Below are 27,879 nucleotides of genomic sequence, written 5' to 3' on the forward strand. Positions count from 1 at the left end.
ATGACTTCATCCTCTGGATGTTATTATTAGACTGGGATAAGAGGGGATAAGAAGTACCAACCCATACGTGGGACTGAACCAATCAGGTTCACTGTGTTCAGAATTTGAACTGAAAGACAGAAACGCAAAGGGATGAAAAAAATCCTGTGAAAACTGGATCAAAACTGGTCCCTGGCCATTCCACGTCAGTTGATGTCATGCGGCAAGAAGCAGAAACTGTCAGGCTGTCTGTCAGAGAAAATGTCAATTGAGAGAATATTCTCTTTTAGAACTAATATGGGTGGTGAATAGTTTCTGCTTCTTGCAACCATCAACCCTAAAACATATACTGTAGAAAGGGAAGATTAAAAAGGTAACAAAATTTCTGCTACACTGCAATTTGCTACGGCCCTGTCCCTATACTGCTAAAGTTTAAGACAGCTATCATTTAAACAATCTGATCCTCATCTCTCACTTCATCTGACCCACCCAAGTCAGTGAGACCAGAGTTGAAAGTGAGGGAAAGATCAGGTCTCTACTAAGGATGGAAACAAGAAGTGCTCATGCATACCAGACTCTCCAACCAGTATATCTGAACTACAGTTTCCACCCATAGAGGGTTCCAATGCTTAATGTAGAGACCTGGAATTTAAGGATAAGGAGGAAGGTCCTCTTGGATACAAGTTTACAAATAATGTGGAGGTTGGAATTCGTTCATTCATTCATTCATCTCTAAGTCATTATTTATTTATTGGAGGGCATCGAGGTATAGGGATTTCAATCTCTCAAGAGGGACCCCACCTACTGACTCAGCCATAGCCAAGAGCCCACCGGGGCAGCAATAATCACTCTAGGCTTGGTGGGAGGTAAACTGAAAGGGGTCACGTGAAGGCCAAGCCACCATGTCCTCACCTCCTGTGCTCGTCTCCACTTCTGGTCTCCCATCTCAGAACCCCAGCACAGTGCAGAGCAGACAGACAGACACTGGTATCAGATTGCCTGGGTTCAGTCCTGCTTCCGCCACTTCCTGCTGTGTGACTTCTCTGTGCCTCAGTTTCCTCACCTTATAAGTGAATTTCCTTAGAGGGAATTACAGTACCCACCTCGTGGCTCCAGGCAACAGTAAGATGATCACTGGAATTACCACAATATCTTAGCTTTTATTTTCTGTGCCACTCAATTGGGTGGTTACCAGAAAAAACAGAAGAAGTCAACTAAAAACACACTGAAGCAATCCAAATTTTATTTTTATTTTTTATTGTTTTGGCTAATGAAAGAACAGAACCGTCACAGCAGCTCAGCTCTATAACCCATCCAGCCCAAGACGGTTCTAGTGGTAGAGCCAAGGACAGAAAGGTCTTCCTCCATCAGTGACCTCTTCTCAAAACAAGGACATCTTCCATACGGCATCAACATGCATGTCATCCAAGAAATCAACTAAAGCCCTCCTGATCCTTCTACACTTTCGGCCAGTCGTATCACCTTCTGAGGTTACGGACTCCAGGATTGCTACATGACAGGCAGAGGAAAGCTTCCTTTTACACTTCAGGAAGTGTGGCTGGAGAAGTATGGAACTGGGGAACATGACTGTATAGACTTCAACCACTTCCTCCTTTAGCCTGTCCCTCCAGGGTGCAGAAGAATCAATGTTCTTACAACTTCCCTTCTCGTTTTGGCATTCTTTAAGGTGTACAACCCAAGCCTCAGGAAATCATCCATGGGAAGCATACTAGGATTTCCACAAATGCAGGATGATGCGTTAGTTTCTCCTTTGGCCCCAGCACACACAGGGCCAGTATCTTTCGGGAGCAGCCCCTCCAGTGCTGTCTAGACTGCACTCTTAAGTCATGAATGGGTTGTTAAGGAACCTCTGTCCTGAATGATTCCTGAAACTTCATAGTCTCACAGTTTCACTGTCCTCAACCCCTATTGGTGTGTTACTATCCTACCTGTAAAGTTATTAAACCCGACACTGGATGTCTCTTTCTGATTTCATATCTTCCTCAAACTTACTAAACGCCTCCTGAATTTCAGAAAGCAGTTACCTGCCAGCTAGTACAGGGACGCAGCCTAATTCTGTGTGAATCACTGCTGAGACCAGCTCTGCAGGAGGTTGGGGAGGAAGGGTACGGTGTATAATCTGCCCACTCCTCTCCTATCATGTACACTCCCTTGGTACTGCCTGTACCACCCCAAACGGCCTTGTCTGAGACTCCTGCACACTGTGTACTCCCTCCTGGCTGCCACTCATACTGGAGGTGAGGCTCCTGGGTTGAATGCAGGTGGCCTGGTTGGGATATACGATGCACTATAAGGGTCAGGACCCTGGACCACAAGTCCAGCCACGGCACGCTGTGGGCCCTCCCTGCCTTCAGTACAGATACTGAAGAGTTATATCTGGGTTGCCTTATTTATCGCCTTGGCTGGAAACATTCTAGAGTATGGAAGGGAAAGGAGCCTGCTCTGGAGGATAGGTCGTCAGCCAAATCCAAAATACTTTTTGCACACAAGTATTATGAGGAGGTAAGGAGGGGCTCAGAGCTCCATCTTCAGTGATGACTTCTCCAGGGACCTCCACCTCCAGGGCTCAGGCTGCTACCAAGAGCCCTGCACAGCAGAGTCAATACCAATAATTTTCCCACGTCTAAGCAAGAAGACGAAAAGTTGCACAGAGCTGAAACAGAAACACTGAAGCATGGCCTTCGTCATCCTGATGCCTGAGCTTCACGGGACGGCCAAGATGTTAACTTAGCAGTTATCCCTGTTCCACTTCCAAGCACTGGAGACAGAAATTTCAGGGGCTGAGGTTTCTCTCCTCTGGCTTGGCAAATTCTTCTCATCTCCAGTTGAATCAATGGCTCCTTAGGTACCAGATGCAAAGCCTCAAGCCCAAATCGTTTTCACCACTGACATGTCCTTCAAGACACTTCATCTGCTGTTCCCTTCCTCTTCTTCAGCCTTTCTGGACCCGCAGGCTTTCTGGATACAAGAACTGCCCAAAGCATGATGGAAAAAAGAAAGAAGCCAGCTTTCACCTCCTGGCGACGGCTGGTCCCAACACCTATAGGTGGCCAAAGGGACTGAAAGATGACAGCCCAGTTCTCTGTGCCCTATCATGGGTTTGAAATGAGGAGTTCCCAGGTGTCAGCAGGTACTCAGTATCCAATGTGGCTCCTAAGGAGGGAGCTGCATGGGGAGCACTCTCCCATGGCTGCTTGGTGAAGGCAACAGTGATGTACAAAACAAGCCCTTCTGGCACTGAACCACTGGCCAGTGGGGCAGGATGACCCCGGTCCTCAGCATAGGGCTCTCAGTCCCAACTCGTGCAGCCCCAGACCACATGAACGTCTCCTCCCAACTTGGCATGGGGCAGTACAGACTTCGAAGAGGAGCTCCTTTATTAAAATGCAGTGAACAGTCCAACACTGCTACTTGGGTCAAGTTACAGCTAATGTTGGGGAAGAAGTGCCTCCAATCCATACACGGCCAGATCTGCTGAGGACCTGGAGATTCTGGAAACCAGACCTGCAGATGCTGAAGGACAAGGCCCCTGCTGCTGGAGCCATATCACCTTGTCTAATGGTTACGTAAGACACAGAGGCCCAACCCTGAAGACAGTTGGCAGAGAGGCAAAAATCACTGTCTTAAAGAGGTCTTCAAACAAGTGTACAGCTCAGCAGGACAGCACACGTGCCAGGCCTCACTGTGCAGAAGCCGTCACCAACCTGGTAAAGGAGGACGTATCGCGTGGCATCTTCAGGGAGCTGGAGGCAGGCGCTGTGGCAGGAGAGGTAGGGAACAAGGGTCAGAAGTTTGCCAGGTTAACACATACAGACCCTCTGACCCAATATCCCACTCCTGAGAATTTATTCCGAAGAAATGATGCTCAACAGGGAAAAAGCTGGATACACAAGGATATGTGTTCTAGCAGCCAAGTGATGAATAGAACATGGACTCTGGAGGTAGAGACCCACCTCTACTACTTTTTAGGGCAAGTGACTTACATTCTCTGAGCCTCCTTTCCCCCCTCTGTGAGACAGAGAAGACAGCATCTCCTCCCCAGGGTTGTTGTGAGATTAAATGAGACAAACTGCATAAAGCACCTACAGTCTGTGTTCAACCACAAACATTAGCTCGTTATTGTGTACAAGAACAAGATAAGACTGCAGGAAAAAGGAAACAGGTCAATCATTAAGGGTGATAGAGCTGAAGCGAAGTTTTCCATGACTGTACTGACAATTACCATTGTTTCAGGTCTTGTCCATTTTTTAAGTGCTGTGGAAGATGCCATGGATTGTTGAGCCCTGCAGCTTAGGAAGAAGGAAGCAAGGTAGAGAGAGTTGGCCTTTCTTCACAAAGGTTTTCCCCACCTCTCTAGATTTCACCTTTGGAAAACTCCTAAGAGGTCTCTGAGGATACAATAAAGGGGGGAAGATGGAAGACACAGGAGAGGAGGAATGAAGAAGGGTTTGACAATCAAAACTGGAAAGGATCCGCGTCCCATCTCCTCACCCTGCCCAAAGGTGGGCTGTGCACAGATGAGCACTCCATCCTGACCAGGAGGTCTCCAGAGTGAGCCCGCTCGCCCAGGGCTGCTGCAGGAGCAGCTAGAGGCTGCCTGCCAGCCTGACAAGGGCACTGTGTGGCCAGAGAGGAGAAAAACCTTGTGATCACGGTCAAGGAGTCCATTCCCAGGACCCCGCTGCAGGGCACAACACAGTCTCTGCCTCTCCCCTTCCTCCTGTAGCTTCTCAGCTGTAGGGTGTACATAATGGTCCAGTTCCATAAAGGAAACACACAGTAAATATTCATCACCGCCAGAAACAAAACACATAATTAAGTGCCTGCAAAGAACTTAGAGAAGTCTAGCCAGTGTTTACAACCTTTTTTCATTTTAAATTCATTTTCTCCATAAATATTACAGTATATAACCCAAAATTTTAAAAAAGGTTATTTTTCAAACTTACAACCATTATCACACATTAAAAAGGTTAACAATTCCTTAATATCAACAATTATCCAGTCAGTGTTCAAATTTCCAGGTGTCTTATAAATATCAAAAATGGGTGGTTTGTTTCTCAACCTTTAAAAATGCATATTCCCAGCACCTGAGGACATTCTGAGACAGCCCCTACTATCTCACCACCACAACAATCACTGACTTATGCCAACCTCCTCACTAGACTAGAAGAGAAAATGCCCAGAGAAGTCAGGTGATTTGCCCAGGATCACACAGCTAGCTGAAGACAGAGGGCCTATACTTTCCCTGATATCACACTGTCTAGCAGTCTGAACACTGAGGTTACTGCCTTTGAGTCAGCAAGTCTTAATCCAGTAACACCTCCTTTGTCTAAAAGAAAACAATCACCACTAGAACCCTCCTACTAATTTTATACACCCATTCTACTGAGATAAAAACTGAGCTCTCAAGTTAATACCATCAGGTAGAAGTCAGATTTTGATCTTTATTCTGTACTTCAATTTACCCATGGAAAAGGATTCTCGATGACCTCTACTCTTCTCAACTCTAACTAGCTCCCCCTGGCCAGAGCAAGCTGAAGAGGACCACCTAAGAGAGGAGGAGAAACCCATGGTGGGGATCTGTGTTCTAGCTGTGCCTCAAATGTGGCACCAGCAAAGGATAAGACTGCCTGAAAATAGGCCCAAATGGCTTTATAGGTCATTTCCGTCAAACCATCAAGAAACTGTTAATTTCTGTGCTATATAAATGTTTTGGAATATGAGAAAAAAATGTTTCCCATCTCATTCTATAAGGATAGAATTATCTCTTTTCTACAACTGGACAAGGAAAGGATACACACAAAAAAGCAAGGGTGGAGAGGAAGACGACTATAGGCCAATCTTACTAATAAACATAGAGGTCAAAATCCTAAGTAAAATAAAAGCAAATCAAGACTAGACATGCTTTTTTCCTCTGAAGCACTTTGCTTCTTTCTTTTTTTCTTTTGTTCTCCTTTGATGGAGTTTTGTTTCCTATACATGCACAATAAATTTAGGTATGTGCAAAACAAACAGAATAGGACATACTGAACAAGTACTGAATCTGGAATTTAGATAGTTCGATATTAGGAAATCTTTGAAAGTAATTCATCATTTTAACTGATTAAAAGGAAATGTTTATACTCATTCAGCTCATTTGATTCCAAAAGGGCAATGAACAAAATTTAAAACCCATTATCAAGAGAAAGGAAGAGAATAAAGATCTTAGCAAACTAGAAACATAATTGATATACTTCCTTAACTTGAGAACCTGCATTATCAAACAATAAGCTTGTGTAGAAACAGACAGGTCAAGGGTACAGAACATGCCCTGTGTGTACAGTAATCTAGAATGTGAGAGCAGCTGATTTCAAATGAATAGAGGAAGGATGAATGGACTCATCAATAAAGTTAGATCCTTACCTCATTTAGCATAAAAAAATAAATTCAAGGTGGACTGAACAACTAAAGGTAAGCAGATGAACAAAAGCAATATAAGAAAACACAAAAAGAGAGTTTCAGTATGGGATGATGGGAAAGTCCTGGAGGTGCATGGTGGTGATGGCTGCACAACAATGTGAATACATTTAATGCCACTGAACCGTAAGCCTAGAAAAGGGTAAAATGGTAAATTGTATGTAAGTAAATTTTACCACAGTTTAACACAATAAGATTATATTCTTGCAATGGGAAGAGCTTTCTTAAGACCCAAAACTTTGGAGCCATAAAGGGAAGAATTTGAAGATTTTACTACATAAAAATTTTTAATGCCTGTTTGATAAAAGATCCAGAAACAAAACTTAAAAGACAAGCACTTAATACTTCAACAGAGAGGAAAAAAAATAAACAATTAACTGGAATAAAATATATGCAATTTGTATAATAAATAAAGGATTAACACCTGCATATATACAACTGCTATGAATTAAACAGATATAGGATATGACAAGCAATTCATAAAAGACACACAACCTCATAAGTAATCAAGAAAATACACGTTAAAACAATTTCATTTTTCACCTATCAAATTAATAAAATTAAAAATACTGATTTCCACAACTGACAAAGGCTTAGGAAAACAGATACTCTCATCACTGTGGCCTGAACTGTAAATGAGCAAACCTTCTGAAGGGCAATTAGTCAGCAGCTAGCCAGATGTTAGATGCACAGACCCTGCACTTACTGGTCTCTAACCTGTAGAAATCTCCCAGAGGTACACAAAAATCATGAACAAGGGTATTCACTGTACCATTATTTACAATATCAAAAACCAAAATATAACCCAACCCTCTAACGGGAGCTGATGAAATACGTTTTTGTACATCCACCCAGTGAAATACTAGGCAGCTACTGACAAGCAATAGATAGGTCTCTATGTAAGGAACAGGGAAACATGTCACAACATGTTTTGTACAAAAAGGCTAGTTACCAAACAGCCATGCTCTGTGATCCAATTTTTGTCAAAAAAATAAAATAAAGTACTTTGTATAGAAAGAAGAATCTAGAAGAATGCATAGCAAGCTACCAACAAGGGGATATCATCTCTGGGAGTGGTATCATGGGAAATTTTCATTTTCTAAATTATATTATTTCTGTAATGTTTGCGTTATTTAAAATAAGTGATTGCTTTTGTAATTTAAAAAATAGGGGATAAAGTAAATAAAAACACCTCCGCCTCTCTGCACAAAGGCAGGGAAGGGTAGCTACGATCCCCGTGATTGCCAGGGAACAACCTCTGTGCAGTATCTTCCCCTACAGAGGAATAGGCATAAGAGCTCCTGAAACAGCGGGGAAGGGACAGGCGCCCAGCTCCCGGGCAGGGCCGGTGTGGTGGGAGTCAGGGCACAGGGCCAGGCCCTCAGTCAGGGCAGCCTGCACAGCACCGGGCCCTGGGCAGGAGGCCTCCGCTGAAAAGTGGACACTGAAGGAAAGGACATGCACTACTGGACTCAAACTATTTTTTTCTTTAACCTCTGATCTTTGGGTGGCTCTCAGATCACCATTTAAGATTAGAAACATTTTACTTGAAAAGGTCATAATGGAAATTAGATCAGCTAAGAGAAATCCATGGTGACTTACTTCTCGGCTAAGAGCTCTAAAAACCTAACTGTACCCTGAAAAGACAGCAATGAACGCAAAGATCTGGAATGGCACAATGCTGGAAAGTTGCTGGTCAAAGAAGGAGTATTAGCCAATTCGCCTCTGCCCAACCTCTGAATGATGAAACCAAGAATGAGAGGAGAAAACGATGGAGAGGGGAAGAAAAAAGAAACATTAAATAGGCACTGAACATATTTACATATTTAATCTTCACAACAATCCAGGGAGCATTACAGAAAAGGAGACTCAAAGAGGTCCATGACTTGCTCAGTCACAAAGCTATAAACTCCAACCAACAAGGACCTACTGTATAGCACAGGGAACTACACACAATATTTTATAACAACCTATGAGGCAAAATAATCCGAAAAAGAATATGTATAACTGAATAACTGTGCTGTACACCTGAAACTAACACAACACTGTAAATCAACTATACTTCAATTAAAAAACAAAAACAGGGCTTCCCTGGTGGCGCAGTGGTTGGGAGTCCGCCTGCCGATGCAGGGGACACGGGTTCGTGCCCCGGTCCGGGAAGATCCCACATGCCGCGGAGCAGCTGGGCCCGTGAGCCATGGCCGCTGAGCCTGCGCATCCGGAGCCTGTGCTCCGCGACGGGAGAGGCCACAACAGTGAGAGGCCCGCGTACCGCAAAAAACAAAAACAAAAAACAACAACGACAAAGCTACAAACTCTGAATGTGGATGTGCATCTGGTCTGCCTATAAGTCCAGCTCCTCCAATCGGCCAGCCGGCCCCACGCTTCCCAATATTGGAGGCTGTGTCCTCGGTCTTCCCAGGCAGACTCACCTGTGAGTTGGAGGGCAGCGCCTGGGAGGTGGGCTCTTCTGATGGGGCTGCTCCTGAGCCCATGGGGCTCAGTGTGGTGATTCGGCTGGGCTGGCCACGTAGTGTCAGAGTGATGGTGGTGGGGACCTTCAAGCCTGAGAGAGAGAGAGACAGACAGACAGAGAGAGGAGTAGGCTTTTTTGTCACAGCCTCCACTTCCCTTTCCTGGAGAGTTTCCTCCCCATGTAACATACCCCCATCAGCCTCCCGCCTCGGCTTCCTCCTCCCCAGCTGGGTCATCTATGCCCTATCAGTCAGTCTGAAAGGCAACAGGAATAGCCTGTGTTCTCTCAACCTCTCTGGGGGATGGACCCACACAGCTGAATCCCTGAGGGCGAAGGCCAGGACCCTGTGGGGTTGGGTTCAACATCATACCTTGACCATGAGAGATAGGAAGGTCTTGGGGGAAGATCCCATATCTGGGAGTCCCCACGGTTCTCATGAGAGACTCACCTGAAGCTTGGTTAGAGATCTGAGCCAGGCCAGGAAGGCTGCTTGCCAACTTGGCGAGGCCCCCATTGGTCAGCAGCTGGTGGATGGCTGTGGGCTTCCCACCAGGAGTGGCACCCAAGGAGGAGAGAGTGGTGGCCACAGGAATGGTACGGACAATGGTGCTGGTGCCCGTGGTGATGGCACCCAGGCTCTGCATGGGGGTGGGCAACTTCACACTGGTGGCCTGTGGGACACACAAGCCCAGGTGATCAGAAGCTGTTGCCAACAGCAACGGTTGTGTGGAGGGCCCATACTGTTAACGGCTACCATGTATTCAGTGCCTACCACATGCAAGGTACTCTGCCAGGTATTTTCCATATATTACCTTCTTTAATCCTCAAAACAGCTCTGTGAGGGAGGTACTATCATTATTCTCATTTTACAAACAAGAAAACAAAGATACAGAGAGATCGAGAAACTTGCCCAAGGTCACTTAGTAAGTGGTGGAGCCTTAACCTTTGGTAGTTCCCAGCCATGAAGCTAGAAGGCTATTTCTCCTTGACCCAGCGTCACTGCCAAAACCAACTAAGCTGAGGAGGCCTCCTCCCACACCTGCCCAGCCCAGTGGAAGGCAGATGTGCACCTGTGGGGCTGGTCCAGGAGAGGGGTTTGCTGGGAGGCCAGAGGTCTTGCTGCTGATATCCTGCAAGCTGAAGCTGAGGCCTTGGAGGAGGCTGCTGGCTGATGCGGCCCCTAGGAGAGGATACAGCAGACATCAGCACAGGCGCAGTCACTTTTCCACGAGCAGCTGTGCCTGTCCACCCGCAATAATCAACTAAAACACCAACGCTCTTTCCCTCCGACATTCCCAGTGCTCTCAGAAAGATGCGAGAAGGGCTCCCCAAACACGCGCGCTGGACGCCCACATGAGGAAAGGTACCATTCCTGACACACTGCCTTGGATTCATTCTGCACACCCCAACCTGCTCCAAACCACCTGTCCTAAATTTTGGACAGTTTTAGGAAAACCAAGGAGAACATGAATCCTACTTTTCAGAAATCTATCCCACCTTCCCAGGGAAGAGGAAGGACTTTTTAAGCCAAAAGAATCCTGAACACCTGACTTACACTTCACTTTACACACAGCCCAGTGGCCTCAAAGCAAAGAGGAAGGTCCTCTTGAAGGATCAGGGCATCTGCAGTGCCTTGGCCCTGCTGGGCTCAGGCAACTAGCCTTTCAGTGTAGGGTGAGGGCGGAGAAAGTGAGGAGACAAGCATAGGCAGAAAAATGTCTCATTTTGCTAATGCCCAGTACAGCACCATTTCCAGTTTTATTCAACCAGATGTGTTTAAAAACACCAAAATGAAACCAGTACATACATTTCCCACCAGCTATTTCTCCTTGTAGTACAGGAGGCATTACTTGCAGATTGGGACATTTACTCACTGCAGATATTAAGGCCCCAAACTCCTCTACCTCAAAGTTAATGCCAACTCCATGCCAAGCCTCCACAACAAGCCTGAGACCCAGAGCATCCTCCTCCAGATCTAGCTCCCCAAGGCTTTCCCAGGACCACCCTCCAGCAGCAGCCTAAACAGACTTCGCTGGGAGGCAGGGAACGTTGAGCTACCAGATACCTGGGAGGGAGCTGCCAGGAGAGGTGGCCACCAGGCGGCTCTGGAGTGTGTGCAAGGCACTGGGAGCAGTGCTGCTAGAGACCACTGAGGACGCCGGGCTGGCTGAGACTGCCCCTTCAGCAGCACTTGACCTGGAGACAAAGGTAAGAGCTCCATTATCTAAAGGCCCCTGCCAACACAGGGAAGGTCCAGAATGGGGCCCAGCAAGGCTTTCAGCAATGGACACAAGGCTAGAACTTCAGTTTCTTCATCCCACTTTCTGAATCCAGCCTTTAGTCTTTCTAAAAAAGTCAGGCCTCAAGGAGAGACTTCAGGCCTTGAAGCAAGAGCTACAGGACTCTGTAAATTTTAAGTAAGCACTCAGTGGACCAGCAAAAAGGTGAAGAGAAAGAAGGGAACAGACAGACCGGGAGACAGACTCACTTGGTTGTGGTGAGAAGCCCTGTGAGCTCCTTGGCCCCTGCGGAAGCTTGCCCCAGTGTCATGGTGATGGGCTTCCCTCCTGCGGCTGCAAAACAGAAAACCCCAAGGCCACTGGTCAGTCCTGTTTGGTCCTACCTTTCAGGGTTCCAGAGGCCAGGCTAAATCCAAGATATTTTGGAAAAGACTGGAAGATGAAAAATGAAGGATAACTACATTAGAATAGGAAGAGTTGGGATGATTTTTTCCTTCTACTTTCTAAACCTTCTGGAATATTTTATGATCTTTAATTGAAACCAAAGAAGAACAAAATGTATGATGCTTTGAACGACCCCACAGCTTCCTCGGATCCTCGTTCGGCCTCCCTGATCCTAGTTCAGATGAGGTTGCTGCCCTCTTTCCCCCGACGTGCAACCTTTGCTGTCTTCTCCGGGCGCCTGTTGTGCTGAAGGCGAGGCTGAGCCGCCCAGCAAGTAGCCACCAAGAGGGCAATACTGTGTGCCTGGGACAGTTCCATCAGTGTTTATTTAAAGAGGCCAAGAGAAACTCACCTTCTGGAGCTCCTCCTTGGGAAGGAGTACAAGGCCCTCCAGCTGTGTCCCCTTGGGAGATAAGGGACACCTTGATCTTCGGCCGCTTGGAGGTCTTACTGCCAGGAAGAGGACTGGAGGGATGATGCCGCTTCAGCTGGACCCTGAGATCCTCTTTCTCGGCTTCCTCCGTTTGTTCTGATGAAACAGGAACTAAGAAATGGAGCTGCGGTGAAATTCTCCACAATCCAAAATAGCCCGACAGATACTGACAGCCAGTGCCAGCACTGGCATGGCTGTGTGGGAACACCAGGAAGAACCATCCCAGCACGAGCAAGGAGAATGCCAATGCTTCAGTCCTGCCTCACTCGGGCCCACCTACGGTGCAACTCCACCTTGGCCCTCTCAGAAGATGGCTCCATCCCCTTCCCTTACCCTGCCCTGGAGTTGGAAGGAAGGGGCTCTGAGTTGGTGGAAACAAAAAGAAAGGAGAAGACATCCTGACCCTGCCTGGCAAAGGCCAATCAAACAATAGAGGACTCACCACAGTGGACCTCAGCAGGGCTTCCCAGACTCAAAGAATGTGGCAATTCTCATGCCCTCCCTACATCACACAGCTGGAGGGCAGCAAACAGTTTCTGGAGAAGCAACAGAGGAGCAGGCTACCCAGTCCTCCCTACAAGGGAGATTTCCTCAAAGCTCTGAGTCCCACCCTGCCCTCAGAGCCCAAGGTTGAGGGTTTGCTTGCCAAATGGGGACAATGGGAAGGGTCATCACCAGGACTTGAGGCTGGCTTTCAGTAACTCCTAGGCAGGTTATCTCAGCCGAGACAACTTTACAGTTCCTGCCCAGAGGCAACAGTGGCCCATGTCACAAGCTAGCCCCCAGGTCATTTGTACTAGTACAGAGAAAGGCCACCTGTTCACACATGGGCTTCCCCCTCCACTGCATCAGACAGACTCATCCTGCACGTGGCCAAGCCCCCCCGACTCTTAAGTCATCCTTCGGGTCTCCGCATGGATCCCCTCCTCTTCAAACCTAGAAGCCCACCCCGGTCCTTCTTCTTAGCACAGGCAATCAGGGGCGGAAAGGCAGGAGTCACACGAGAAATGGGAGGTGGGGGGGCTGCCATGGGGCCCCAGGGAGCTACTCCAGACCACAGTCAGGCCACAACCAGCTGAAAGGAAGGACTGCATCGACTAAAATCAGAATAGGAAGGAGGGAGAAAGGGAAAGGAGTTACAGGTTTATGCTTGGTAAGTGCTTGCAGAGGCCAGGATGGAAGCAGGAAACCAGAGGCAGGGAGAAAAACACAGGGAAATTCAGGCTCACAGGCACTGGCCTATAGGCACACACAGGAGAAGCAGAGCCAAGAGCCACAATAAGAGATTAAAGGAGAAAAACACCAAGAGAGGCAAACAGAAAGACGGGGGAAAAAGCAAAGACTGTGGAGTAATAAGCAAAAGGGTCAGCAGAGAAAAATAAACAGAAGATGGAAAAATACAGAGAGAAAAGAACAGGGGGAAACCAAACAGAGACAAATGAGAGGCAGGGATGGGAAAGAAATAAGAGGGAGAAGGGGAGAGCGGCAGAGAGCAGAGAGTGAAAAGGTGAGGAAAGAGCAATACTCACCAAAGAGACAGGAGGAGGTGCCGGGAGGAAGAGCTTTCCTCACCAGCATGTTTTGTGTCAGAAAAGCAGCAAACTGCGCTGGAATGAATCAGAAAGAATTACAGAATCACAGCCAGCCAGAGAAAGGAGAAAAAGAGAAGGAGTAAGAAAAAGGTATGAAAATGTTCTGGAAAATGGTCAACAGGGGCTTTTTCTGGAATTATTGCATGGGTTTGAAACCTGACTCTGCCATTTAGCAGCACCATGGAATCACCCATAAACGGAAGGTAGTAAATGTACCTGCCTCACGCGGCCGCTGCCCACATTCCACGAGCAACAGCAAGCCAAGTGCCAAGAAGAGGGCGAGGCACGCAGTGAGGGCCCATAACCATGAGCTGTTCTCACTGCCCCACCTACGAGCTCTGCCGAGACCAGGCTGCTGTGCTGCGGCTCTCCTCCATGAGGCTCCGGGTCCCATCTCGAACCTGGCGCACCAGTCAGCCTTCCAGAACTCCTTACAGTCTCCACTAATTATTGGCAAACTGCTGGCTCTCTCTTCATCAAAAGCCCAAGAAGACAAGGCCCACTTGGAACCTGGCTCCGGCCAGCACTGAAGAGGATGCAGGTCACACGTGGACCCGAGGGGCCTGGCCTCCTTTTCGCCTCCGCCGACCCACTCACACTTCTGCTCCCTGTTAGCACCACCATACGGGCAACCTCGTAAGAGGCCTGGGTCTGAGTCCTGATCCTTGGGCTCCACTAAAAGAAACGCAGGGGAAGAGAGCACAGGAGCCTCCCGTCTCCTGCGCGTCCACCTGACAGCCAGCTCTGGCTGCTGCCTCTTCCTGGGCACCTGAGACCCTCAGATGATACACGCTCCTGGATACATCACCAGACACCAGTGCCCAAGAGACCTCGCCTCACGGCTGCCCAACTGGATCAAAGTGGGCCAGGGGTAGAGCCACTGCTGCTCCCCTCTCCACCCACTGCACACGCCTTTTCCACAGCTTCTTACGTTGTGCTGACTGTTCTCCAAACTCTAATTTCAACCAAACAAATGTTTCCCAGCCTAATCGAAAACCTATCTGCAGAGACTCCTGAAAAACTTCACTGGAAGTCCCAGTGTGGGAATCTTAACTCTTCAAGGGCAAAACAAAGGGCGGGCACGACACCAGTGCAGTTGCCCTAGAATCTGATGAGCACGGCCAATCCCCTTGTCTGCGGGACCCGAAGAGCTCCCTGACTGCAGGAGAGGCTGGGCAGGGCCCGGAGTTGGTAAAAAATTTGAGGCTAATATACGTGTAGTCAGCTCATAAAGCCTAACTTCCCCAAACACCAAGCCAAAGCTATAATTAATGGAACTATACAGTCACACTAGTATCACCTTTTGTGATATTTTACCCTTGAAAACAGCCCTCAGTATTTATTTCAACCTAATTTTGCCTGGACAGAAATGTCGGGAAAAAGCTGCAGATGCCAATACTTTCCAACTGCCGCATGGCATCAACTGCAGAAGGCAGAACCCAAGAGAGGCCACCGGGCCAGGCAGCTATACCTTGAGCTTGTTTGTGGGTCAGCACAGCCTCTGTCCGCTGCACGTGTCTCTTCAGCAGCTGAGTGCTTCCGATCTGACTGGACTTCTGGGCAGAGGCCACTGTGGTCACCTTGGTCTTGGGACTGGAGGTGGGGCTGCTGGACACACTGGAGAGATCCTGAGTAGATTAAGAAGGACAAGGGCCAAGCCAATGTCGTCCAGATTGACTGTCAATCGTCAAGTCCCCCTGGAATTCCCTGGTCAGGAATTCCCCTCGTAGGAACTCACAGGCCCACCAAGGCCAACAGGCATCCCCAGGAAGCGAAGGAACCAACTCTTCAGTCCCCCTTCCCCAGCAAAAGCACTCCCTCCCTTTCCGCATTACCTCCGAGCCTGAGGGTGAGGCAGGTAGCTTGGCAGCTGGTGACGCAGGTCGACTGCCTCGCTCAGAGACCTCAAAGGCCAGGTCTCTGCGGGCCACGTCCCGGGGCTTCTTCTTCTTCTCAGCATCCTGATCCCGAGGCTCAGAGCCCACGTGCCCCTCCGCGCGAGTGAGCACTCCAGTCAGGAAGTCCACAATCTCATCCTAGTGTAAAGAGGGGCCAAGGCCTCTGAGTCCTTGTCTGGAGAACAGGAACCACCCCGACAGTCCCAACTAAAATCGATTCACCTCAGCTTTGATGTCAGTGTGCCGGTCCCTCCTACCACACAAAGCCTGGCACAAACCCCAGCCTCAGCCAAGGACCGGCAGAGGCCTGCGCCCTGCACCCGTGAGGCAGTACTCTGGGGTGGTCACGCTTTACCACTCCTCCAATGAACGCTTCCTCCCCTAATGCTCTGCTCATGTCTTAGATCGTTACTCTCCTTTCCCCCTTTCCTTTGCTTATGATTTAGGCCCAACAGAGGCCACAGTGGATACCCATCCTCCTTAGTCAACAGGCTGCTGCCAACAAGACCGAGCCTAAAAGGTTACAGAAAGGCAAGCCTAGCTGAGAAAACCACATAAAGCTACTGTGTACCTGAATACATCTGTCCACCATGCTCTGAGTCAACCCTTCCGATTTCTTCTTTGCTTTGCTTATTCTAAGAGACAAAAAAGAGGAAATGTTTACTTTCCAAACATTCCACAGCACCATTTCTCTTCTGTGTTGGTTATTCTCTAGACCCAAGAAGGAAGACTATGTTAGCCCTCAGGCAGGTCTGCAGCCTCTCTGAACCTCAGTTTCCACATCTGAAAAATGGGGAACCATAACACCTCACTCATGGAGTTAATGGGGATGACACAAAACAACATTTGTAAAGAACCAAAGAATACATGGAAAGTACCCGGGATGGTATACTTCAGAAGTCCTATACCTATGGCTTCACAGGTATACTCTATCTGATTGCTAAGACCTCATCTCCACTCCAACAGAGACCCAAACCCTGAGATTACTGGGTGCTATTGAAAAGATTACTGGGTGCTACTGAAATGAGATTAGCAGGAGGGAAGATAAGGTGGCCACAGGTTAGTTCTAAAGGGATGACAGAAACTGACCACAGTTTCTGCATTCTCCTCTTTGAAAGCCAGCCAGCCTTAAACCCCCTGGCTTCTGACTGGGGGTCTCAGCAGAGAGAGAAACAGGGCACCAAGTGACAGGATGAAGAACAACATTCTGAGCCTCCAAATTCTGAGACCCCAATTTACTGGTTGTAGGCCTCTGACCTTGTGTAACAATGCTCATTTTATGGATGAGGACAGAGTCCCAGAAGTTAAGTATTTTACCCAAGCTTCTTAGCAAGGGAGCCAAGACTAAATTGAGGTCTCCCAGTTCTCAGTCCAATGCTCTTGGCACCATGCAAATATGTCTCATAAGTAGCCTCACAACGTAACTCTAAGGGTTATTTCCACTTCTCCTGCTCCCTCACCACGACTCAACACACACAGTCTATTCTCCTATAGATAAGAACGTCTGAATTAGTAAGAAAGATAATGTATTTACAAGCAAACATTGCCTTGAGCATCAAAGGATTAGATTCTAGGTCCACAAGAAGCTGTCAAATGACAAAGGCCAGGAGGACTTCTCCAAAGCATCTCTGGGTAAGAAACTGACAAGAGAGGTGGGAATAGGTACTCGCTTTAAGCTCTCCAGTTAAAGCACACAAATGAAGTTAATATCTAAGACTGAGCATATAAAAAGGAGACCAGTAAAGGATACAACCTCTTTTTCAGTACATTTCATAAAAACATAACTAAAGGCTCTACAGGGAGCCAGCCTTGTAAGAGAAGAATGGCCATCTCAATGACTAAAGATGTCCTCCTGAAATCCTCTCCAGAGCTTCCCTGGTGGCACGGTGGTTAAGAATCCACCTGCCAATGCAGGGGACATGGGTTTGAGCCCTGGTCCGGGAAGATTTTACATGCTGTGGAGCAACTAAGCCCGTGCGCCACAACTACTGAGCCTGCGTTCTAGAGCCTGCGAGCCACAACTACTGAGCCTGCACACCTAGAGCCCGTGCTCTGCAACAAGAGAAGCCACCAGAATAAGAAGCCCGCACACCTCAACGAAGAGTGGCCCCTGCTCGCCACAACTAGAGAAAGCCCACGTGCAGCGACGAAGACCCAACGCAGCCAAAAATAAAATAAATTAAAAAATAAATTTAAAATCCTCTCTAAACTTTGGCTGTTTATACTCCAAAATATATAAAAGGATGCTTAACACAAATAAAGTCTATGTTCACATTCATCCTCAGTAAGGAACAAACCGTGAAGAAATGCCTACCCCAGTGAAAGCACAATGGCCAAGACTATAATTACAACACCTTAAAGTATTTTCTCCCCACAAGATGACTACTAACTACAAAGAGAAAAATAGTAACTTTACGATAGAGAAACCTGGCAGATGCTTCCTGGATCAAAGTTAACATCACCAGTAATAAGACACATCAACACCATGTAGCCCCTGAGGGGTGCACTGAGGGCACATCAGCTCCATAGCATTCCTGCCAAACATGTGCACCCTCAACCTAATCATAAGATAATGTCAAAAACCTAAATTGAGGGACTGTCTACAAAACAGAAGTCTTCCAAGGTGTCGAGGTCATGAAAGACAAAGACAGACTAAGGAACAGTACCGAATTAAAGGAGACTGAGGAGGCAGGCAACCAACAGCAGTGTGTGATCTGGATTTGAGCCTGGACCAGAAAAGAACATTAGTGAGATAACTGATGAAATGTGAGTCTGTAGATTAGGTAACAGTATCATATCCATGTTAATTTCCTGACTTCAATAATTACACTTTGGTTATGTAAGGTGTTAACATTTGGGAAATCTGGGTGAACAGTATAGGGAATTTCTTGGTACTAATTTTGCAACTTTTTAGAAATCTGAATTAGTTTAAAAACTTTTTTTTTAAAGTTTTTTAATGCCCTCTTTTCACTGAACCAGGTTAGCTATTATTACATCACCACCTGATAAGCATCTCTCCAACATGGCACTCTTGCAGCTCTGGGGGAACCTACCCACCTGAGATTATCATCAGCTCCCCCAACCACCACCAAGCTGTTCTCAGCCCGAATCTTCTCCCGGAAGTCCTCCATGGCTTCAGGGTGACACTGCAGGGAATTCTGACCAATGACAAAGAGGACTGGAGTCTTCATATCCAAGAGGGGATCATCCACATCCTAAAACAGATCCAGGTTTTACAGTCAGCCAGTGCATATTCACTGAGTACTTCCCCGGCAAGCATGCTCAAGAGAGTCAGCTGGGCAACTGCAGTCACTGAACAGCAGCTTGGGCGAGGCATGCACTCCCATACTCTCACCTGCCAGTGACCCAGAAATCAGCCACACCCTGCACTTACCCCTCTGGGGCCATCCACGGTAAGCAGAGGAAACCCAAGGCAGACAACTGCAGTGACGTATTCCATCACCGACACCTGGAAATAATGGCACGGTTTGTCTCAAGGTCAAATGACTTCACTGCAGCTACATCCTACCCAGAATCCTGGGGTGGTCCAGACCCACCAGCCAGTCCCACCTCCTCCCCCGCTGTCATGCATAACCCCTAGGTGTACATAACTAGGTTAGGACGTAACCCCTAGGTGCACCAGCCAGGGTTGCAGCAGTAAGAGCAAAGAACACAAGATGTGCTGTTCTACCAGAAGCCACCACCTAGAGAACTGGGGCCCTCAGCAGACCCCAGAAGAGGGCTGAACCATAGGATGGGAAGTTTAATACTTCCAGCCTGGCAGTTTGCGAGGCTAGAGTCCTCTCTTTTCCCTCCACTAATAACAAATGCCATCAGGAGAACACAAATGTTGCTCTTTTCCCTTAAGTGAAGAAAACCTCTCCCTTTTGAACTTGATAGCTCCCAGACACCCCAAATTTCTTAGAGCAGTCGCTGACAGCGTACTGCCACCCTTGGGACCAGGGAGCACCGGGAGATGGCCTTCTTCCTCTCACGCCCCTAGATGTCACTCACACTACATGAAGCAGCACAGACTTTGCTTACTTGATCCACTTGAGAACTGGGGCTTTGGACAGGTCGGAGGCACTTATACAAACTAATATACATGCAAGTGTATGTAAAATAATAAAGAAAAGGTTCTCTGATGCCTTGTAAAGGGAAAGAACAGGAACACAACATCAAATTACAGAGCTATGAAAATTTTTGCTGGCTAAAATTATTGTTTTGTTTTGTTTAGGTGGGGAAATAGTACTTATGTCTAGGGGGAGAAAGAAAAAATTTTTTTCAGAGATACATGCTGAAATATATATATATAAACACAATGATATGAGATTTTCTTCAAAATAATTGGAGGAGACTGAAAGTAGGCAGAGGTAAGATGAAAAAAAGCTTGGCCATGAGCTGATCACTGGCAAAGCTGGGTGAGGGGCCCAAGAGGTTTATTATGCTAGTCTATCCTCCCTTTCAATTTCTGCTTAAAATTTTCCACAATAAAGTTAAAAAGTAAAGTTTGTAGGCAAAGCATCTAGCACAATGCTCTGGAACGTTAAAAAGCGCTCAACAGTCACTATCATCAAGCTGGGCAGCAGCAGTAGTAGCAGCAGCAGTCTACCTCAGGACAACCTCCAAATAAGATGGGGATTACTTACGTGACAGGCCACCAAGGCTCCTGTATTCCAGCCAATCAAGATAATGGGTTTGTGGGGGAAATGGCTGTGAATCTTTGTGGGAAGAGAAAGAAGACAGTGAGACTGGAGGCCACAGACTGGTGCAGGATGTAGGGTGTGCCACAGTGAACTGCAATAGGACATTCTCACCTCCAGCACTTTGCTTCGCACGGCCCCAATCATGTGCTCCAGGCACTGCAGAACTCCTACGCCACTGCCATTGTTCAGCAGATGCGTGGCAACAGGGATGACCTAAAGGAAAGAGTGGCAGCCACGAGAGCAGAGCTAAGTTCCAAATCTCCTCTCAAGTCTGCTTAACCTACCTAAATCCCTTCAACCTCGGGTAAGCACCATGGGCATTCTAGACAAAAAGAGACCTGGGGGACGCTCCACATTTAAGTTTGTCCGTTTTGACCCCCTCTTCGTTTCTGTCTGCTCGATCCTCCCCAGGAGGAGTTCCTCCTGCCCAGTACATACCTTGCCTAAGCAGGACAGCTGAGACTGCCAGAAGCGGTGGCGGCGTGAGGTGGGGAACACGGAGCTGGAGGGCCCGGAGGAGGCAATGAGAATGAGAGGAGAGCCGGGGAGTTTGCTCTAAGGAGAAAGACCCCACCAGAGAGCCAGTGAATGAGAGGTGCTCCTCCATGGAACCCCAATACCTTTCTTATCCCAACCAATGCTCATTTGCTCAGGAAACTACGTTAAGCACGACACCCAGCCAGTTATTAATGAAAGCAGTTAAACAAGCCATTACCTCCTGCCAAAGTTCTAAGACTGGATTCTAAAAACAAGTTCACGGGCCACAGTTAAGTCCAACTTACTGGTTTGTTATGAGAGAGCACTCCCACAGCAGGGTCCCAGGGCCGCTTCAGGAGGAGGGACAAGGCCTCGGCTCCAGCGGCCCCGGTCTTCGTGTTGGACGACACGAGCATCCGGTCAATCAAGGTAGGGATCTAGAAGCAAGGGAGAGCAAAGATGCTTCCAGCATGAAGTAGGAGACCCCACCACCAGGATCAGGTGGGAGGACACAGCTCCACTATGAGCCAAGGAAAGATTTCAACTACAGCTCCCCAACTTTCCTCACGAGCAAAAGTACAAATAAGTGCATGGCTGAAAAATATGCCTCCCATCATATTAAAGATAAGTGGATACAGTCCTCTGGAAACCAATCTGGTGACACGCATCAAGAGACTTAAACTTATTCTTATCCCTTTCTTAACAACCTGTATCAGAAACACACACACACACACACACACACACACACACACGGGGGCTGGGGGGTAAGCAAAAGACAAATTCACTCTCAATAATAGTCAAAAAGTGGACACAACACAAAGGCATATACATGGAAGTGGTTAAGCAAATTAACTACATAATTAGATATTATGGATTAATTTTAAATATTTAAAACAATTTGTAATAACATAGGAAAATAATTTGCTAAAACGTTAAAGGTAAAACAGAAAATATAAAAATTATCTCTACTCAGAAAAAATACAAGAAAATATGCCAAAAGGTTAATAATGAACTTTATGGAGTTATGAATTTTTTTCCTTTTCAGACATCTGTATTTTCTAAATTTCCTCAGTGAACACCAGTTGATTTTTTATAAATTAAAAACAAAACAAAACTCTGCACTTACTTCTAGAATACTGCCTTCAAACTGTGGAGTGTTAAAAAAGTATGTTATTGTGCCCCAAATAATATATCCTACTATACTGTGTATACAGTTGCCTTGAACAACATGGGGTTGGGTGCCAAGCCCCCATTCAGTTGAAAAGCTGTGTATAACTTTACAGTTGGCCCTACCTATCAGTGGTTCCACATTACACCATTACGATTCACCAAAAATGTGACCTCACAGAGGTGTAAATATAGGTTTCAGACATGCTGATGCTTACACTGAGAATTATCTGTGTGAATCCCATACTACCCACAAGAGGTCAAAATGACCTTGGGGAAAGGAAAGATTTTTAACTGTTAGAGGTAGTTTTCAGAAAAATAAACTTTTTGAGAAACTGGAGAATAAAAACTACTACAGTGATGCAGGCCGTAAAAGTTCAGTCCATAGCTAACATCGTACTCAACAGTGAAAACCTGAAAGCTTTTCCTCTAAGATCAGGAACAAGACGAGGATGCCCACTCGCACCACTTTTATTCAGCATAGTATTGGAAGTCCAAGCTAGAACGATTAGGCAAGAAAAAGAAAGGAAAGGCACCCAAATTAGAAAGAAGTAAAACTGTCACTATTTGCAGATGACATCATACCATATAGAGCAAACCCTAGACTCCACCAAAAACAACCATTAGAATAAACAAATTCAGTGAAGTTGCGGGATACAAAATCAATATACAAAAATCTGCTGCATCTCTATACACTAATAGAGAAATTATGAAAACTTTCTCGTTTACAACGGCATCAAAAATAATAAAATACCTAGGATTAAATTTAACCAAGGAGGTAAAAGACCTGTACACTGAAATCTATAAGACATTAATGAAAGAAACTAAGACACAAATAAATGGAAAGATATTCTGTGCTCACAGACTAGAAAAAGTAATATTGTTAAAATGTCCATACCACCCAAAGCAATCTACTATACAAATTCAATGCAATCCCTATCAAAATTCCAGTGGCTTTTTTCACAGAAATAGAACAAACAACCCTAAAATTTGTATGGAACCACAAAAGACCCTGAGTAGCCAAAGCAATCTTGAGAACAAAGAACGAGGCTGGAAGCATCATGCTTCTTGATTTCAAACTATTTTACAAAGTTATAGTAATCAAAACACAGCATGGCATCGGCATAAAAACAGAATCACAGATGAATGGAACAGAATAGAGAGCCTAGAAATAAACCCATGCATATATGGTCAATTAATTTACAACAAAGGAGCCAAAAACTTACAGTGGGGAAAGGACGGTCTCTCCAATAAATGGTGTTGGGAAAACTGGACAGCTACATGCAAAAGAATGAAACTGGACCACTATATTACATCATACACAAAAATTAACTGAGAAAGGATTAAAGACTTGAATGAAGATCTGAAACCATAAAACTCCTAGAAGAAAACATCGGCAGTAAGCTCTTTGACATTAGTCTTGGCAGTGATTTTTTGGATCTGACACCAAAAGTAAAGGCAGCAAAAGCAAAAATAAATAAGTGGGACTACAAAACTAAAAAGCTTCTGCATAGCAAAGGAAAACATCAACAAAATGAAAAAGCAACCTACTGAATGGGAGAAAATATTTGCAAATCATGTATCTGATAAGGGGTTAATATTCAAAACATATGAAGAACTCATGCAACTCAACATCAACAAAATAAACAATCTGATTAAAAAATGAGCAGATCTGAATAGACATTTTTCCAAAGAAGATATACAGATGACCAACAGGTACACGAAAAGATGCTCAACATTATTAATCATAAGGGAACTACAAATCAAAACCAAAATGAGATATCATCTCACAACTGTTAGAATGGCTATTATCAAAAAGAGAAGCATTAACAAATTTTGGCAAGGATGTGGAGAAAAGGAAACCCCTGTGCACGTTGGTGAGAATGTAAATTGGTGCAGCTGCTATGAAAAACAGTAAGGATGTTCCTCAAAAAATTAAAAATAGAACTATCATATGATCCAGCAATTCCACTTCTGTGTATTTATCTGAAGAAAACGACAATAACTCAAAAAGATATGTGCACCCCCATGTTCACTGCAGCATTATGTACAATAGGCAAGATATGGAAACAACCTAAGTGTCCACTGATGGATGATGGATAAAGAAAATGTGGCATATATATATATGCCACGTTTTCTACACACACACACACACACACACACACACACACACACACACACACACACACACACACACACACGCGAATATTATTCAGCCATAAAAAAGGAGGAAATCTTGGGCTTCTCTGGTGGCGCAGTGGTTGAGAGTCCGCCTGCCGATGCAGGGGACATGGGTTCGTGCCCCGGTCCGGGAAGATCCCACATGCCGCGGAGCGGCTGGGCCCGTGAGCCATGGCCGCTGAGCCTGCGCGTCCGGAGCCTGTGCTCCGCAACGGGAGAGGCCACAACAGTGAGAGGCCCACGTACCGCAAAAAAAAATAAAACAAAAAAAAACATGGATGGACCCTGAGGGCACTGTGCTAAGTGAAGTTAAGTCAGACAGGGAAACATAAATACTGTATGATCTCACTTGTATGTGGATCTAAAGAAAAACAAACAAAACAAAAAACCAAACTCATAGATACAAAGAACAGACTGGCGGTTGCCAGAGGGAGGGGGTGGAGGATAGTGAAATGGGTAAAAGGGATCAAAAAGTACAAAATAAATAAAGCCATGGAATGTAATGTACAGCATGGTGACTACAGTTAATAACAATGTATTCCAGATTTGAAAGTTGCTAAGAGAGTAGATCTTAAAAATTCTCATTGCAAGAAAAAAAAAATGTTTGTAACTATGTGTGGTGACATATGTTAACTAGACTTACTGTGGTGATCATCTAGCAATACATACAAATATCAAATCATTATATTGTATACTTGAAACTAATATAATGCTATATGTCAATTATACTTCAATTAAAATAAAAAATGCAAAGATAGGACAAGAAGATAAGCTGTTCCAGGCAATGATAAGCAAGGACAGTGATCCTAATTTTGAAAGAGCAAGACTAAAGAGATTTCTGTACAAGAAATGAGAGGAGGGACTTCCCTGGTGGCGCAGTGCTTAAGAATCCGCCTGCTGGGCTTCCCTGGTGGCGCAGTGGTTGAGAGTCCGCCTGCCGATTCAGGGGACACGGGTTCGTGCCCCGGTCCGGGAAGATCCCACATGCCGTGGAGTGGCTGGGCCCGTGAGCCATGGCCGCTGAGCCTGCGCATCTGGAGCCTGTGCTCCGCAACAGGAGAGGCCACAACAGTGAGAGGCCCGTGTACCTCAAAAAAAAAAAAAAAAGAATCCGCCTGCTAATGCAGGGGACTCGGGATCGAGCCCTGGTACGGGAAGATCCCATACACCGCGGAGCAACTAGGCCCATGCACCACAACTACTGAAGCCCGTATGCCTAGAGCCCGTGCTCCGCAATAAGAGAAGCCACCGCAATAAGAGAAGCCCGCGCACCGCAACGAAGAGTAGCTCCTGCTCGCTGCAACTAGAGAAAGCCCGCGCACAGCAATGAAAACCCAACGCAGCCAAAAATAAACAAATAAATAAATTTTTAAAAATAAAAGAAATGAGGGGAATATAACCATAAGACTTTCTCAGTTTAATTCAGGAAACAAATGTTTATGCAACGCCAACACTGCTGTTATAAGACATCAGCCTAGTGCTTACTGCAAAGGAATTTAATGTACAAGGCTTAATGAAGACAAGCACACAAACAACAAAAGAGGAGGGGCTGTAAGTGCCATAAAGAAAAATAAGCCTCACACTATGATTCAAACCATCTAACAGAGAAGAGGGAGGCGAGCAGGCAATTTTCATCTGAAGATGCAGCACGTGAAGTGAGATGCACTCTGAAGAATTCTAACAGAAGATGGGGAAAAGCTTTCTAATCAGAGACACCAGATATAAGCAAGAAAGAACAGGGCTTATTCTAGGCACAGATGGCCTGAAGTCGAGAATTTGAGCAAGGAAGTAGGAGGATGTAAGGCTAGTAACAAAGGCTAGGGCCCAACTGCAAAGGATCTTCACCCTAAACTGGCCATTTCTTGTAACTTACTTTGTCACTGTGAGCCACTCAACACCTTGAGGTAGAGGATCTGACTGAATTAGACTTTAAAAGCTTTTATCTGGCAGTAATAAGAGTACACCTCTCCAATGACAAAGCCTTGAAACTCACTTTCTGTAAATAAGAATACTTAGAAATAATTAATCAATAACCAACTTCTCTGCTTGGAGCCAGGCACACCAAGCATCCCTGGTCTCTCCAGCACTGCGTCTCTCTCAGCAGACAATGAAGAGGCTAGGGTCTATACCTTCTCTGCTCCCCTTACAATAGGTCTGATGGTGAAAGTAGCTGGGCCAAGAGCACGATCCCATCCACCTGCATTTTCATCCAGCAGGAACATTAGAAGTTGTGGGAAACAACCTAAGGATTTGCTGTGAATCTGAGAGTCATGGGAAAATAAGAGCCTGAAGGGAGAGGAACCACTGAGAGCAGAGCCTCAAGCGGCCAGCGGCTCACAGTCTGGGACCCTGCTGACGGTGTGTCCTCTGCCACTCCAGCTAGCCCACACCGTGACCTAGAAGCAGGGCCGGCCAGCACGCACTGTGCACACCTGCGGAGTCCCGCCCGTGGTCCGTCATGCTCAGTAAACATGAACACCACTTACACCACTTCATTCACGTGGCAACATCCCGACAGTGACTTCAGTGGGGCCGCAGCGCACGCTTCTTCACGAGGGAAATGGCCTCCAAGGCATACTGGCCATGCAGTGTAAGGCAGAGGAGTGGGCTCTGGGCACTACTAATACTCATCCCTCAGGGGATATTCACCAATGACGTACTCTTCCCATAGGCAGAATGCTGTGGAGAACATTTAAAATGCCTGAAATACTCACAAGCCACTGTTGTCGGCCAGGGGCCTGTCTTGGCTCCACACCCACCCTGTGCCCATGCCTGCCCCCATTCACCTCCTGGGCCAGGGTCTCCACTGCAGAGGAGCAGCACAGGGGGAAGTCGGGGACTATCTTTTCTTTTGTCTCTTTCTCCACTAGAAAATAAGCTCCATCAGAGAAGACAGCATTTCTGTGTTGCTCAGCCCAGCACCTGGCACATTACAGGCACAAGATAGTTGAATGTATGAATTAATGTCAAATTTCCTACCATGCATTTCATGAACGCATCTGGTCCTGAGTTTTGTTTTATTTCCACACTAAACCAGTCTTCTTTTGCTTTCAAACAAACTCAGCAACCTTCAAGTAACAAACAGGTAGGAAACAGTAAGTCTGGAAATTGGGGGAATATGGCTGGGGAAAGCTGTTGGCCAGGTGAAATATAGCAATAAAACAGGCCAGCTTCCTGCAAAGGAAAAGAAAACCACTTAAAAAAAAAAAAGTCAAGAACTGAATTAATCCAAGTTGCCTGAGGCCATGCTGTATTGGAGCAAAACACTCTAAAAATGATGGTACCACTTATAAATCATTAACAGTTACTGTAGGTTTCCTATGTGCCAAACTTTGTGGCAAGCATTCTATCTCGATTAATGAATTTTCACAAAAATCCTAGATAGGTATTAGTATCAGCCATTTTTTTAGAGATGAGGACATTGAGACACTAATCCAAGATTACACAGCTAATTAGTAATCAGGATGAGATCAGCCAAGCAGTCTGCCCCCAGAACCTGTACTCCAATCACACCGAACACCGCCCAGTGCAATAACTGTAACCAAAATAAACTGCAATCATGAAGAAAAACAGTTTAACTTTGTGCAATACTGTCGAAGTAAGAAAGCAAGGAAAGTTAACGATACGCTTTATAAAGAGTGATTAAAGTGAAAGTGTTGCTACCGAAGGCTCATCATGATGAGGAGAGACCGAGGCATCACATCACGGCGCTCCCTGCTCCGGAACACCTCCCCGCGCGCACCCCCACACTCTCAGCACCACGGGTCTGCTTCCTGCCCCCCTCTCAACACCCCTCCCTGGTAAACCCC

At 46.2% G+C, this 27,879-nt stretch overlaps 1 protein-coding gene across 5 annotated transcripts in view; it reads right to left on the reverse strand.

Annotated features, from left to right (window-relative positions):
• Nucleotides 1-1,207: 1,207 nt before the first annotated feature.
• Nucleotides 1,208-27,879, reverse strand: part of KANSL3 (KAT8 regulatory NSL complex subunit 3) — a 42,451-nt gene continuing 15,779 nt past the window's right edge. For 4 of the 5 annotated variants that reach the window (XM_081253481.1, XM_081253482.1, XM_081253483.1 and 1 more), the window contains 16 exons: nt 21,028-21,159; nt 20,684-20,800; nt 20,357-20,458; nt 20,189-20,260; nt 18,934-19,008; nt 18,597-18,754; nt 16,111-16,174; nt 15,477-15,677; nt 15,113-15,269; nt 11,969-12,160; nt 11,421-11,505; nt 10,998-11,128; nt 10,003-10,112; nt 9,381-9,603; nt 8,889-9,022; nt 1,208-3,756 (listed from right to left, as the gene is read on the reverse strand). In XM_081253481.1, the coding sequence (XP_081109607.1) occupies nt 3,736-3,756; nt 8,889-9,022; nt 9,381-9,603; nt 10,003-10,112; nt 10,998-11,128; nt 11,421-11,505; nt 11,969-12,160; nt 15,113-15,269; nt 15,477-15,677; nt 16,111-16,174; nt 18,597-18,754; nt 18,934-19,008; nt 20,189-20,260; nt 20,357-20,458; nt 20,684-20,800; nt 21,028-21,159 (1,974 nt within the window). In that variant the 3' untranslated portion in view covers nt 1,208-3,735. Of the gene's footprint in view, nt 3,757-8,888; nt 9,023-9,380; nt 9,604-10,002; nt 10,113-10,997; nt 11,129-11,420; nt 11,506-11,968; nt 12,161-15,112; nt 15,270-15,476; nt 15,678-16,110; nt 16,175-18,596; nt 18,755-18,933; nt 19,009-20,188; nt 20,261-20,356; nt 20,459-20,683; nt 20,801-21,027; nt 21,160-27,879 lie in introns of those variants that run through there. The other variant, XM_081253485.1, reaches the window with a different exon arrangement.

Source organism: Mesoplodon bidens (genome assembly GCF_964165515.1).
Source record: "Mesoplodon bidens genome assembly, chromosome: 14".
NCBI classification, from domain to species: Eukaryota; Metazoa; Chordata; class Mammalia; order Artiodactyla; family Ziphiidae; genus Mesoplodon; species Mesoplodon bidens.